Source organism: Mustela lutreola, chromosome 15 (genome assembly GCF_030435805.1).
Source record: "Mustela lutreola isolate mMusLut2 chromosome 15, mMusLut2.pri, whole genome shotgun sequence".
Taxonomy (NCBI): domain Eukaryota; kingdom Metazoa; phylum Chordata; class Mammalia; order Carnivora; family Mustelidae; genus Mustela; species Mustela lutreola.
In genome coordinates this window covers 30893970-30909628 of record NC_081304.1, presented here as the reverse complement: position 1 = coordinate 30909628, position 15659 = coordinate 30893970, and the positions used below count along the sequence as shown (strand labels likewise).

The following is a 15659-nucleotide window of genomic DNA, read 5'->3' as shown; positions in this document are numbered from 1 at the left end:
TTTTATAAACATATATTTTTATCCCCAGGGGTACAGGTCTGTGAATCACCAGGTTTACACACTTCACAGCACTCACCAAAGCACATACCCTCCCCAATGTCCATAATCCCACCCCCCAAACCCCCTCCCCCAGCAACCCTCAGTTTGTTTTGTGAGATTAAGAGTCACTTATGGTTTGTCTCCCTCCCAATCCCATCTTGTTTCATTGATTCTTCTCCTACCCACTTAAGCCCCCATGTTGCATCACCACTTCCTCATATCAGGGAGATCATATGATAGTTATCTTTCTCTGCTTGACTTATTTCGCTAAGCATGATACACTCTAGTTCCATCCATGTTGTCGCAAATGGCAAGATTTCATTTCTTTTGATGGCTGCATAGTATTCCATTGTGTATATATACCACATCTTCTTGATCCATTCATCTGTTGATGGACATCTAGGTTCTTTCCATAGTTTGGCTATTGTGGACATTGCTGCTATAAACATTCCGGTGCAGAGAGTTTACTGTTCTAATGAAAGTATAGGGCATGTATGCATCCATGAGACTAGGAGAACATATATTTTGTAAGAGAAGTTTAGCAAATATGATGTAGGTTTATAGGAAAGAGATTGCATTTCATTGGGGCGGGATTGATAAGATACTCTATCATCTTATTTATTTATCATCTCTTATTTATTATTTATTTCCTCATTTGTTCCTATTCTCTAAATTGTTTTATTTCTTCATCCACTTTCAAAAAGTGGTTTAGGCAGCTATTAATATGCAAATGATGAGAGGATTAGAAACCAGAGAGGAAGAAGAACAGTACAAATGGCTCTACTTGACTATAAAAAGGGAACAGGAAAGGAATTTGGGGGAAATCAGGCTACAAAAGTAAGATGCCAGTGATTACACTCTAAATTTAAATAATTTATCCTAGGAAAATTAAGCCTATATCCATGCAGGACTTGTGCATGAATGTTCATAGCAATTTTATTTGTCTTAGCCCCAAACCAGAAGCTACTCAAATGTCCTTCAGTGGTTGAATTGTTAAACTGTGGCACATCCATACTATGGACTACTACTTACCAATAAAAATAAAGAATTCCATTTATGTAACATTTGTGAAATAATTACAGAGATGAAGAATAGTAGTAGCAGGGATAGAGATGGGGGGAATGAGTAAGGCAATAAAGGGGGAACAGAAGGAGTTTTGGGTGATGGTTACAGTTGAGTATTTTGGTTATGGTGGTGATTACCCATGGCCATACTTACGATAAAACTGCACACAGCTATCCAAGTAAGCCTAAGTGCTTGTGTGCGAGCACATGCATATACACATGCGTGGACAAGTGTCTACATAACTAGTGAGAGCTGGTTGTGGTGTTGTATGAGAGCTGTGTTTAAGTTGTTGATGTTCGAGAGGTTGGGGGAAGGGTACATGGGAATTCCTGTACATTTCCTAATTAGAGAAGCAACCTACTGCTTCTCTAATTATTTCAAAATAAGTGGTTAAAAAAAGGGAGGTTAATTTTTTAAAAGGTAGGAGAGAGCCAGAAGAGAATAGTAAATCTTAGATAAGGAGTTTGTACCTAATTTTGTACCCAGTGGGTAGCTACTGAAGAATTTTGAAGAAATAATTGACAAGTTGAGAGCTGTGATTTAGGATAATTCTGTAGCAGGTAGGATGTAAGATGAACTGGATGAGGAGGAAACATACAGAAAGGAGGCCAACCAGGAGGCTGAGGTCCAAGCTATATTTCTTTAATTTTTTTTTCCAGGTTGTAGGGCTGTGCAAGAGCAGTGGTTATGTGGAGGGAAATAGAAATCCAGGGAAATTACTCATGCAAAGATGTTCACTAAGCACCTGTTTTATTCTAGGCAGATAGGGTATCTGCTTTTAAGCAGCTCAAAGAGTGTGGATTAAGATAAATAAGTCAAAAAATACAAAAGATTAATATCAGATAGTGCAAAGTTCCATGAAGAAAATGAAACTGGGTTTCAGGTAGAGAGTGATTTGGGAGGAAGGTTCTTTTGCTAATGTAGCCAAGGGAGGAATCCCCGTAGAGAAGGGAGTCTGGGTGAGACCTTGAGGATCAGAAGGAATCAGCTATGTGAAAGTCTGAGAGAAGAGTCCTAGACAATTTGGAGAGGTAAGTGTAAAGGCCCCGAAACGACCAAGAGGTTTCAGGGCTCAGTGTCTGAATGGTGGTATCTGCCTTAAACTGGAAGAGTTAAGTGCAGCAGGGTTAGGCAGTAGATTTGGGCTGGGTTGGGCAGTGGAAGAGGTGGTAAATTTAATTTGGATAGATTGGCCAAGATATCCTGGAGGAGATAGAATGAGAGCCTGGGTTGCAAGGCTGAGGGAAGATGTTTGTGGGTAGAGATGAAAGAACTATTGGAAGGGAACTGTTGAAGATACAAGAATGGTAGGCTGACGGATATAACATGAAGGGATGATCACTTGTGAGCACCAGTGCTGACACTGGTTTTTAGTGAAAAAGAGCAGAAGGGCATGAGGTGGGGAAGAAGATAGATACAGAGAGATTTTCATGCTAGAAAAAGAGAATTGGATAAAGTCTTGGGCTGAAGGACTTAACAGTCTTAAAACAAGTTTTAGACAGCACTTTTCCTCATCTTTTGTGAGAAAAATTGGGCATTGTAAGTAACAGGGTCTCAGAACTATGGGTTGTTTTGGATGATGGTAGCAATAGGTGTTGTCAACGTGATGAGGAAGAGAAGTTAACTGAAGATTTGAAATTGGGCTGGAAGTAAGATCCAAATTATTGAATTTAGTTGAGCTTCTCTGTCTGATCAGTGTTTCTGTTCAGCTGGCCACATGTATTCATTTGTGCCTATACTAGTAATAACAATACCTGACATTTTCTTAATGCTTACTGTGGGCAAGCCATTATGCTAGGTAGTGTAGGTCCTTCATCCTATTTAATGTGTATAACAATTCCCATTGTGCAGATGAGAGTATTAAGTCTTAGGCTTATTACATTTTAAAATTCATACATAGCTGATAAGTAGCTGATAGGAGCTCACATGCAGATTTGTCTCACTCCAAAGACCTCCCTACGGCTATTCACGTTAGCATTTTCATGGCTTTCCATGGAAGCTTCCTGAGGGCTGGGGCCTGGTTCATCTAATTTAGTTTGTGTGGGACCCACACAGAGTTATATTAATTAAACTCTTAATAAGCACTTCTTGATGTTGCTTCTGCTAGAGAAACATGTTAGGTTTTATGTTAGTTTCCTGTGGCTGTTATAGCAAATCACCACACACTGGGTGGCTTAAAACTACAGAAATGTATTCTCTCACAGCTCTGGAAGCCAGAAGTCTGAAATCAAGGTGTCATTAGGGCTGCACTCCCTTAGGAGGCTTTAGGAAAGAGTATTTTCTTGCCACTTCCAGCTTCTGGTGGCTGTTGGCATTGTCTGTGGTGGCATCACTCCAGTATCTGCTTCTGTCTTCACATGGACTCTCTTCTGTCTCTGATAAGGACACTTATTATTGGATTTGGGGGTCACCCTGATAATTCAGGATGATCTCATCTTAAGATCCTTAATTACGTCTGCAAATAAGGTCACATTCACAGGTTATAGGGGTTAGGACTTGGACATACCATTTTAGGGGCACCATTTAATCCTCTAGAAGTCTGATAGTAAAAATGACTAACTACAAGCAGCTGTTGAGGAGTCTGTGACACTTTCTTCTTCTTTCCAATCCACAGTCTGGTAGAGCAGTTTGCAGTTTGACCTCTCAGCATACAAATATTGAGCATTTATAGTTTTCAGGGGACTAAGGAGTATATGAAGGTGTTCTTCAAAGGTCTGAGCTTCTAATTTTCAATGGGGAATCATATTTTAGGACTCTCAGGAAGTACCTGTGCTGATTTCTGCAGGTACAGTTAGTTGCTTAGTTCTCTTACCTCTTCTGGCATTTTATTCATATCTCTGTTATTGCATTTATCAAGGTTTATTATAAACTCATTTACATGTTTATCTCCATTATTGAACCATGAACTCTAGAGGGCATACACTGTATCTTGTTTATCTCTGCTCATCTAATTTGAACATGGATAGTAGGCCATAAGGACCTCCTAACAAGACTGTGACTTAATCATCACTGTGTTATTAGCCTCTTGTCCTGTTTCTCTGGTGCATACAACAAAGCTCTCAGGTATGCTGAACTGATTAAAACTAAAACAAATACTGAAATCTGGGAGTATAAAAAGAGTTGTAAGATTTGATTGCTTCTTAAAAACAATACTGAAAGCAGCCTGGAAGGAGCTAATTTACTTAATTTGCCACAGAAATTCCCGAAAATAATCACCTAAATCATTTTGCTTTATATTTGGTGATGCTTGACTTAAGAGTCAGCCTAACTGTAGCAAAAAGAACAAGTATCTTAAAATCAGATAAACCTGGGGTAATGTCCTGTCTTGCTTCTTACTGTGTATGTGATCTTGAGCAAATTACTTAGTGCCTCTGAACCTTTCATCCTCCATGGCCTATATGTAATCCATTGCCTGTCTCCAATAGGTACTATGGTGATTAAATCAGGTTGTTAGAAATACTTTTAAGTGCCACTCTTCCCTTCAATATTTAGAGAGTAACTAGAAAACATATTGCGAATATTACATATTGAAATACAAACCAGTAATCAGATAAACTTCCAAGAGTTGCTGTGAGAATGCTGTTGATAATAAAGGAGAATAATACTCTCTTGTATGGTGTCTTGTGCTGGTGATGATCTAGTTCAGTCTGTATTTCCCAGCCTTGATTTAGCAGTGAATTAGTAAATGATATACCTTCTTTACCATAGCTCCTAAGAGCAAGGAAATAGGAGATAAATTAAAAGAAGAACTAGTTACAACTGTCATACCTAAGGAGAGGAAAATGGGCTTGGGTATGGAGTGGTAAATATTATCTTGTAGGTTCATGGGCCCACAGTTGGGAAACACTGTTCTAGTGGGAATCTAAATATTTGACTTCCATGGTGGTTGTATTATTTATTATAAGACTTAGTGGAACCTATTGCTTAGAGTGGGATACCCCTCCCAGAACGAGCTGGGAAAATCTCCAGGATGCCAGCCAGGGCACTGAGGAGAGTTTCCAGGGACTTAGGCCACTGCCACTCCCTCTCTTCCTGGAAAAGAATGCAAAGTGCAGCTTCCATCCCTAGATCCAGGCCATATGCTCCATTAAGCATTTTAAGCACCTTGCCTAGTTGTTATTTTAATAAACCTGGTTGTGCTCCTCAATTTCCCTTAGAAGGCCCACTGGGCAGGCTAGCATTGGTAGAACCTTGAGTTTCCCCTCTGACTGACCCAGGAGTTGTTTGATGAAAGTTCTGCTCATAGTATTAGTGCTGGCTTAGGAAGCTTGGCTTTCTTGCCATTGTAATGGGTGTTGCAACTCCTGGTCTCTGTGGATCAGGCCAACAACAGCAGAGTAGAGTTGATGTGGATTTTGAGGGCGTTATGTGGAGATGACATTTCAGGAAAGAATAATTGATTTAAAGCTATTGCTTTTCTCTTAAAGGCAGGGGGCATGGCAGGACAGAAAGACAGAAATAATAAGCAGTATTTGCCCTAAGAAAATCTGTCTATTCCTTTTTAATGTACCACTGTCCAAATTTGTATTTTTTATATGCTTCTCTGAATCTATTTCCAGTGTGTTTGAGTAGAATTTAAATAATTTATAAATGAAGAATTAAAATAAATCTCATTAGGTCTTGGGTAGAACCTCACGGGTTGTTCACCTTCTGATTTCCCAAGAGAAATAACATCTTAAGAATCCTGTTGATTTTTTTGAACTGTTTATTTTATGCTATAGTGTTCTTAACATTGTCTGGGAAAAGGTTACAAGGAAGATTTACATTTGGAAGATCAGGATAATTTTCAGATGCATCTGAAGGAAACAACGCCCCCCACCCCTCTGTTGCCTCACCCATGCGTCACTAGGAGAAATAGCAGTATCGGAAAAAAAAATTGCTGCTGCCTGTGACCACTATACCCACAGAAAAGGAGTGGGAGAGAAAATACCCATGTGATGGACCAAATCGTTCCACCCCCTGCCTTGAGTTGCCTTTTCTAGGAGCCAACTTTCCCCCTTGGGTCCTTGGGAGATGCTTAATTTTAATTGACTCAGAGGAGTTCTACTTTGTGTTTGAAAACCACAAGGAAATGGGAAGAGTTCCACTCCCCCCTACCCTGTCCCCCAACACATGCAGATACACAAAGACAAAACCAAGGTACTCAACAGCCTTAAAACAGAATCTTGGGCTGGCAGTTTTGTGATAGACTGTACTTCCTCTAGCAGGCTCCTCGGAAATTAGGTGAACCCTACCCACCGAGAATGGAATTGTATTGCAAACTCTGCTCTGTGGGCAACTCACTGGGGATGTTCCTCTAAATAGGATTTTTTTCCTCCTCATAAATGGTTTCCAAATAAAAGTAGCACACTAGTGCAGAGGACAGAGTATGCAGAAGCAGATTTCATTGCTCTGAAAAGCTTTTGCTTTTGTGAGGGGATCGGACCTAAATGTTTCTCCCCAGTTTTCCTGTCACTGGGTTCCATTTTTCATTTGCTTCCCTCCACGTCTTTGTGTTTCACAGCCCATGGAATCTTGGCTTCAGAGAAATAAATGGACCCAAGAGAGAGTTATATTTTAAGGAACAGAATGATGATCGCTCACATTTTAGATTAATAATAAAATCCAAATGTAATTGGCCAGATCCTCCCAGTAGAGAGTGTTTGTAACTTGTCATCTGGCCATTATGAGAGTTTGGCACTTCTGTGGCACAGGAGAGGCCACCCTCATACAGCCAAGGGGACCTCCTTAGGACCCTGCAGCCAAGAGAACATTAAATGCTGGGAAGGTTCTGTGAGCAGAGAGGGCAGGCAAGGGCTGTGAAGGTGGAAGGGGAATAGAAGAATCGTTTGCAGACTTATGTAGATTGTGGAACAACAGAGGGAGTATCTCTCTTGCCTTTAAGAAAAATGCCCTTACAACCCTAGACCTCTCTAGCTACTGCCCTCCCTCACTCTTCTTTTTCATAGCCAAGATTCTGAAGAATGTGTCCTTACTGGTTCCATTCCTTTACCTCCCATTTACTCCCTGATCTACTTCTGTTGGGTATCTCTCTCCTCCCCTTCATATACCGCTATCATCCAGATTACAGATGACTTCGTTGTTGAAAAGAAAAATAATACAACAGAAGCTTTTCAGTTTTATTTAACCTCTCACCATTGTTTGACATGCTTTAATTTCTGTGACACTACTCTCTTGTTTTTTAATCTTCTTCCTCTGGTTGTTATTTCTTAGTCTAAGAAGTCCTGCTGTCCATTCCACAGGGATCTTTCGACTCTCCTCTCCTTCTCTGACTTCTCTCTCTCGGGAATCCCAAGCATTTTTGTAGCTACATCATTCATATGTCAATAATTCTTAAGTTCATATTATAAGTCCAGTCTATTTCCTGAGCTCCAAACCCCATAATCCTTTTTTGTTGGGATGCCCTAAACTAACTTACTAACCACCTAAACTAACTAACTAACCACCCAAGCTTGTTTCTCCTCTGGTGTAACCTTTTTTTGGTAAATGTCATGATATTCAGAGACATTCATGCCAGAAAACTTGGTAGCCCTCTGTTACTGGTTTCGTAATTGATATGCCAGGTTCCAGTACTATCCCACTGAGGTCTCTTCATACAACAGCCAGATTTGATTTGAAAGAATAATTCAGATCATATCAGTCCTTGCTTAGAAGTTTCCAATGGCTTTCCATCACAAGCAGAATAAAATCCAAACTACTTACCTTGGCCCTGCCTGATCTGGACCCTGCCTTCCTCTTTACACTCTTTCTCACCACTAGCCCCTTTATTGGCTCTGCTCCAATGACTTTGGCTTTCTTTTCGTCCCTCACCCACTTTGGGGCCTATTGCTGTTTTATTGCCTGGAATATTCCAACTCCAGATCTTTGCATTACTGGCTCCTTTTTCTGTGGTTGATTCAAATGTAACTGTCACAGATAGGTCTCTGCTGACCATCCTAGTGAATTCAGCATTCTCCCTGCTCATCTTGATTCCTGTTTTATGTTATACATCAGGATTTTCACTATATGAAATTATCTTGTTTATGTTTTCATTGTTACTTTTTCTAGAATGTAAGCTCTATGGAAGTGGCAACTTTATCACTATATCCCTGTTACCTCAAGGAGTACCTAGAACATAGCAGATAGCCAATAATTTTTTTTTTTTTTTGTAATGAAAAGAGAAAAAGGCTGAACAATATCTTTGGATCCTGAGTTCAGCCAAACCGCTTATATTTCCCTTAATTACAATACAGCTGCACATTCTGCTTCCTTTGCCTATAATGCTCTCTTCTTTCCTTCATTTTTGGCTCAACTCCTGCTTACCCTTTAGTACTTTGTCATCCTCTCTGGGAAGTTCTTGTTGATCTTACGAGTTTACAGTTAGACATCCAGAAGACTCCATTAGCACCCTATACACATCCTCATCATAGCACATATGCTATTACCATGAAATTTTGTCAATGTAATTGTCTCCCCCACTAGACTAGCTTATGGCAGGGATGGTATTCATATGCCCAGCTCAGTGGGAGTCTACAAAAATATACTTGAGAAATTCTACTCAAAGAGTTCTTTAAAAAAAATACTCAGTAAATCCTAGAATACTTCAGTAATTATCTCTCAAGTTTTTTCATTTGCCAAGTTTTGGTCTTTAGACATTGAGTTTTTTAAAATATAGGAGCATATGTAAACTTACTTATAGATAAGGTTCATATCCCTACTACTGTTTTTTCTTTTTTTTTTTTTAAGATTTTATTTTTTTATTTGAGAGAGAGAGCATGAGTGGGGGTGAAGTGGGGGGAGCAGGTGAAGGGCAGAGATAGAGGGAGAAGCAGTCTAGCAAGCAGGGAGCCTGTCACGGGGTTCCAACCCAGGGCCCCAAGATCATGACCTGAGCTAAAGGCAGACATTTAACTGACTGAGCCACCCAGATGTCCCCCCCCCACTGAAGTTTTCTATAATAAGAGTAATAACATTAAAAATGATACCTACAGTCTGTTGTCCATTATATGCCATGCATCTCTTACATACACTGTCTTAACTACAAGTAACTTTTAAAGGTGTAGATATTATTAATTTTATTTTCTGTACATGGAAGCTGAGAGACTGAAATGTAATAGCTGTTCAAGCTTATAAGACTAGTAAATGAAAGCTATGATATGCTTTTTTCTTTTTTTCTTTTCTTTCTTTCTTTTTTTTTTTTACTATTGGAAATAAACAGGGTTGCTGGAGGGGGTGGGGGTGGGGGTGGGCTAATTGGGTGAAGGACATTAAGGAGGGCAAGTGATATGATGAGCACTGGGTGTTATATGTAGCTGATGAATTATTGAACATTACATCCGAAACTACTGATATACTACTATATGTTGGCTAACTGAATTTAAATAATAATAATAATAATAACAACAACAACAACAAATACTGTGATTTGAATCCAGGTCTCTGATTTCTTAGCCCAAGTTCTTTCTGCTACACCATGCTGCCCCCTATGGGACAAGCTCATATTTCAGAGCTGTTTATTAAAAATATTAATTATTATTGTAAAGCTTACAGAATTAGAGTTCTTAAAAGTTATAGAATCAAGGAAGATGCTTTGAATGCCATTAATTTAAATGACTAGAAAACACTACTAGTCTCAACATGTCCTTGGCAAGAGGGCTATACTGCCTTTGAGCAGTATGCTTCTCTCTGTTTATAAGCCAGAGGTCCTTTGCAGAACTCTGTGTTAACTGAACCATGTTTTTGTTCTTATCATTTCCATGTAAACTCACACTGAATTCCCAAGTGTAGAGGTGATGTGCTGGGCATCTCCACAGCTTGTCTGTAAGCTGTCTCCTTGTTTTGTTCATGATGAGGCCAACTTAGTTATTTAGCCTCAGGGTCAGGATGCTGGTTTATCCAATGTTTTTTGCTTTCCCAGTTTTCATCCCAGGACAGTGGTGCTATGTTGCAGGAGAAGCTTGCCCTGAATTCTTACCCAGGCTAGGATCTACACTCTGTCTCTTTCCTGACACTCTCTATTTACTAGAGGCTGGGCCGGTTCCCCTTCCTTACTTGGTTTTGGTCAGATTCCCTTGGCTGACTTGGCCTTCACTTGGTACTGCATCAGTCCCCATTCTGCATTTCTGAAGCCCCATCATTGCTCTGTGTCCTTTTGTATCTTGGAAACTTAGGCTGGGACTGGACTAAAGCTTCTTCAATCCTACATGGAGTTGATTTCAGGTTACTGCCTTAGTTTCCTGTCCCTCTGCTGCTCTGATTTTATTCCCTGGATGCTTTTAGACTCTCACCATTATGCAGCATTTCCTCCTGTTTGCTGGGACCACAGCCTCAGCATAGAAGAGCCTCAGCAGTGGAGACAGGACCAAGAATCTGGAAACTGAAATACAGATCTTTAGATCTTATTGCTTACCGGTCACTGCCTTTCTTCTGTGCATCTCTGGGGATGGGGATGGGGATGGAAGACAGTCTATATGTGATGATGTAGAGTTGATCTTCTTGAGGTTCTGCTCCTCTGAAGGGTCTAGCAGCTTTGTGATGGGCAAGCCATAGACTGGTTGTTTGTATCTTGCATACTGTAGAGCATCCATGATCCACCTCATTTCACGCCAAACTTCATCTATTTGCTTTGGATTGAAATGATAAAAAATTTTGTTTATCAAACAGGTATTAAAAATGGGTAAGTTTCCCTGAGAGTCCAAGATGACACATTTTCCACAGTATTGGTTTTGAGTAAAAAATTTTACCATAGGCTTGCTAAGCCAGAAAATACCTCTTCTTATAATCTCTTGTGCCTTGCATATGTTTTTACCTGAGAGGCTATATCATGTAGTGCAAATAGTGGAAGACCTGAATTCCAGTTGGTACCCGCCCCCCCCAACTTTTAGCTCTGTAATAATCTTTGGCAAGCCTCTTTGAGCCCCAGTCTGTGAATGTGGACAAAGCCCTCCCTTTTTATACCTCACAGGACTACTGTGGTGACTGGGAGAAATGATGAATTTGACAGTGCTTTGTAAAGCTGCAGGGTACATTTCTCACACATATGGAGTGTTACTAATTTTTGGCATAAGATAAAATATTCCTCATTAGGATATTGGGAGGAACAGATATGATAAAGTCTAAATCTCAGAATACTTGAAGAAAGAAATGTAACTTCAGTTCTATGTGAACTAGAAAAGCAAAGCATTACTAGAATATTTTGCTAAGCAGAGATTCTTGGACCTATTTAATAGAAAATAGATAACTCTATATATTAAAATTATTACTTTCTTACATAGAAAATAAGTGCTTCTAAAGTACAAAGTAGCTTAATAGCTTATTCCTAAGTAATTAAAATAACCTTACATTTTTTGGGTACCTCATTCTATATTGTTATCATTTTGGTTTCTGGGTTACCAAAGTGATTTTAATAATATTTTCATTAAAAAGTACAGTAGTCATTTCTCTGAAGTCTATTAGTGTAAAAGTCACTCATATGTTTGTGTCTACCTCTGTGGATGACAGTTAGTCTCCCAGATCTTAATAGATACTGGCCATAAACTTGCTGGTTTTTCTGACTCTCCAAGGAGGGGCTGTTAGTTACATTATATTTTTTTTCCACGGCACCCTGGATCTTATGATAGGCTTTGCATCTGATTTCACTGGGTGTCTTTGGCAACCTGTTAACTTCTTTGGGACCATTTACTCAACTGTAAAAAGAGGAGGTTGGGCTAGGTAATCTCTAAGGTCCATTTCAGTTCTGATACTTTATGATTTATTTTTGAAGAATATTTGGTAAGTTGGTGGCACTCAGCTTCCAGGTAAAAGGTGTCCATTGTATGAATACTGCAAAGTTAAGGTATTATAGAAGTTTTAAAGATAAAGGACTTCCCAGTGTTCTATTTTGTTTTCAAAATATCTTCTTAGGGCCTTAATCTGTACTTAAATAGTAGTCTTTAAAGAATATTCATAAACCTGGTATTCCTAAAAAACACAGAGTAAAGTCTGAAACTATGACAGTCTGCCATGTTCAGAGTGAACATTCACGGCTGGTAATGAAAGCATCTGATTGAATTTTAGCCTTTTTTAGGCAGTGAGTTGGGCGGGATGTTCAGCAGTGGGCAGGTTTTGAGGATGCGCTGAGTACTGGAGAGGGAGAGATAAGAAGTTCAGGGGGTAAAGTGAGAGTGCGAATCCCAGAGGAGACTCAGGCAAATTTTCTTGATGGGACTGTTGCGCTTTCAGCTGGCTTTTACTGGTCCTACTTCATGTAGCACTTCTGTCTGACAGTTATTTTAAAGGCACTACATGACTGTGGACAGCTTTTTAGGGTGCTTTCCAAGGATAGGGACTGTACTTTTCTTTCTTTTTGCTCTTGCCTATGCCAAGAGTAGATACTGAATAATGATTGTTCAGTGAACAAACAAATGAATGTATGGATGGTTACCTAATTCTTTAGATCTCTACCCTCCAACAGAGTTATTATGAGTATTAGTGGGAGTAGCTGAGTGCACTGTATAAATGATACATTGTTATTAAGTTTTCAGTTGTTACAATGAAAGTCATGATTATTGTGTGAGGCTGAGTGTGGCCTCCCCAAATAATGTCCATGTCCTAATTGCTGGAACTTGTGAATATTTTTTTTAATTTTTTTATTTATTTGATTATTTGAGAGAGAGTGAGAGCAAGAGAGATCACAGAGGGAGAAGGAGAAGCAGACTTGTCACCGAGCAGGGAGAACCCAAGATAGGGTTCGATCCCAGGACCCTGAGATCATGACCGGAGCCGCAGGTAGACGTTTAACTGACTGAGCCACCTCGATGCCCTGGAACTTGTGAATATTACTGTATATGATAAAAGAGTAAATATTACCTTGCCTGGCAAAAGATGTGATTAGGTTAAGGATTTTGAGAAGGAAGTTTATCTTGGATTATTTGGGTGCACCCTAATTCAATAACAAATGTCTCATAAAGACGTTCTTATAAGATAGGCAGAGGGAGACTGGCAGACAAGAGAGAAGGAGGCAGTGTGACCACAGAGGCAAAGATCGAAGTGATGTGGCCACAAGTCAAGGAATGGCAACAGCCATCAGAAACTGGCAGAAGCAGAGAGCATATTTTCCCTTGGAGCCTCCAGAGGGAGTATGACCTGACCAATACTTGATTTCAGATTGTCAGTCCCCAGAGCTGTGAAAGAATACATTTCTTGTTGTTTTAAGTCACCCCTTTTGTGGTAATTGGTTTCAGCAGCCCTATGAAACTAATACAATTGTTAATAATAATCTACTTGTTCTCTTTGGGTAAGATTATTTCAGCATTACTGCTGAGGATGGATAGGGAGATTTAGTATACATTTTAAAATTATGTGTATAAACAATTTATATCTTACTTTTTCTCAGTGATGAAGTGAAGAAGTATTAGCTGATATAAGTTTAAAATATTTGTACAGGGAGCCCTCTGGGCTGAGTTTAACAGACTTAGCTAAGTAGCCCTAAAAGAAGTACAATTTTCACCCATTTTACCTTATACTGTTGATCTAAAAATAACTGACAACATAATCCCCCTGATTTTAAGGTCCAAATTCAGCTTCTAAAGACTTGCTGACACGTTTTTAAAAAAGAAAAGACCATGAACTCCGTAGGTCTGTTGGTTAAGAGTTCTGCATCCATTTCTCACCCTGCCTTTTAAAATTTTTGGTTTTCATCCCATAAATTACACCCTTTCTCTGTACTCAGGCAAGATAATATTTTTATTAAAATGTAAAGGTGATTGGTTTTCTCACAGCACAGTTACAAGGTGCTTGAGGGGATGATAGATTGGCTATATTTAATGAGCTGTGTTTCTATTACAGCTTAGGAGCATTTGAAGCATTACAGTATATAAATTATGGCCTAATTGCCCTTTAGGCTTTAGCAGCTCAAAATATGCCAAGCTCCAAGTCTCTACACTTTGACATTTCTGCTGTGTGTGCTGTCTATAAAACCTATATACCTTATCTATGATTTTCTTCACCTCCCCTGGTCCAGGCCCTCCCCTTTTCTGGCTACACTCCTTGGCTTCTTTTCCTCGCTGTATTTACATAGACTCCCTTGCTCTTTACAATGTTTGGTTTGTGTAGTGACTTCAACACTGTCTTAGATCTGGAATCATACAAATGCTCTCACGGCTGGCGGTTGCCTCTGCAGGTTATGGTGTGTGGTGGGCTGAGCTGTGAATGCCAATGGGTGAGTGGCTCCAGCTGGTTTTCATTCTGAGTGAGAGAGGGATTGAGAAGCCCAACATAGATAAGGGGAGAAATGATATTGCATTATCTCTAGTCAGTGAAGTTATCCATGTTGGATAGAGCAAAGCAATCCATTGAAGGCTGTGAGTACAGGGAGATGGTCAGGGTTTACCCAGGTAAGAAGTGATTTTTTTGAACCCTTTGGGAATTGGCTTTTATCCAAGTCTACGTGTACCTGGCTGGCTGGAAGGAGAGTATGTAAAGGGGACTCTCAAGTTACCTGCTTTGGGAACTTTGAGGAATTGCTGGCCTGGCTTGTCTTTATCCATCCCACTTAATGGTGTGATGAAAGGGAAGAGAGAAAAAGGCAGTGGAGCCCTAGAGTAGGTGAAAAAGAAGGGGCCACAGAGTAAGAGTGGAGCCAGGAACTCCTGAGGGGTCTGAGACTGAGAAAGACTGAAGAAAGTCCACTTTCTCATTGGATGACCATACTGGATTCAGGGGAAGGCTTAAGTGGAATAAAGCAGAAACAGAACCTAAGGCATGGTTAGAGAGTGCTTCTCTAAATGTATTTGTGGATGTTAAAGACATCATGAAATATTAGAGCCAACCAGTTCTTCAAAGTCATCTCGTCCACCCTTTCATTTTATATATGAGAAAATCAGGGCCCTGGAGATCAAATGAATCGTCCATTACTCCAAGGTCTATCGGTAGAACTCAGGACTAAAAATGTATGCTAATTGATTTCTGGCCATTGTTCTTTTTCTGATGCTCCACTGCCCATTATATTGGATAGAAAAGATAAGCCAGTCTTTATTCTCTTGCCTCATTCTTCCCTTTCCCACCCCTTCCTCATATTAATGTTCCACTTTTACTGTAAATGAAATAAATGCCATAAATGTCTGTTTTTTTTAAATACCATATTTACAGGTCAAGAGAGCAAGTTATTTCTTATGAGGTTTATTTCTTTAGTCTGAGAGGTCATTTAAGGTATCTCATTTATGGAGTTGGATAAGTAGGATAAGATTTGTCTGCTCACCACTTTGTAAGTATATTATAATACCATCTTTCTGAGTACTAAGTAAATTCCAAATCTTGTATACCCATATTTCAGAGCATTTTCCCTCCTTATTAATAACCGAATAAATGAATATATAATTTACTTCATATTTACTATGTGCAGGTAGTGTGCTCAGTGCTTTATTGTTGTTGAATTCACAGTAATAGTATGAGTTAGTAGTACACTTACCTTCCCTATTTTACAGATTAGGAGGTTGGGATTCATTTTATTTTATTTTTAAGATTTTATTGATTTGTTAGAGGGAGAGAGAGAGAGCATGTACACAACCAGGGGGAGCAGCAGGCAGAGGGAGAAGTAG

General features: G+C 39.5%; 1 protein-coding gene across 1 annotated transcript in view; it reads right to left on the bottom strand.

Moving 5' to 3' along the window:
• The window catches only part of ANKFN1 (ankyrin repeat and fibronectin type III domain containing 1), a 266145-nt gene that overhangs the window by 9692 nt on the left and 240794 nt on the right, over nucleotides 1-15659 (bottom strand). Inside the window, exon 18 of the mRNA XM_059148501.1 lies at nucleotides 10493-10706. Coding sequence (XP_059004484.1) covers nucleotides 10493-10706 — 214 coding nt within the window. The remainder of the gene's footprint in view (nucleotides 1-10492; nucleotides 10707-15659) is intronic.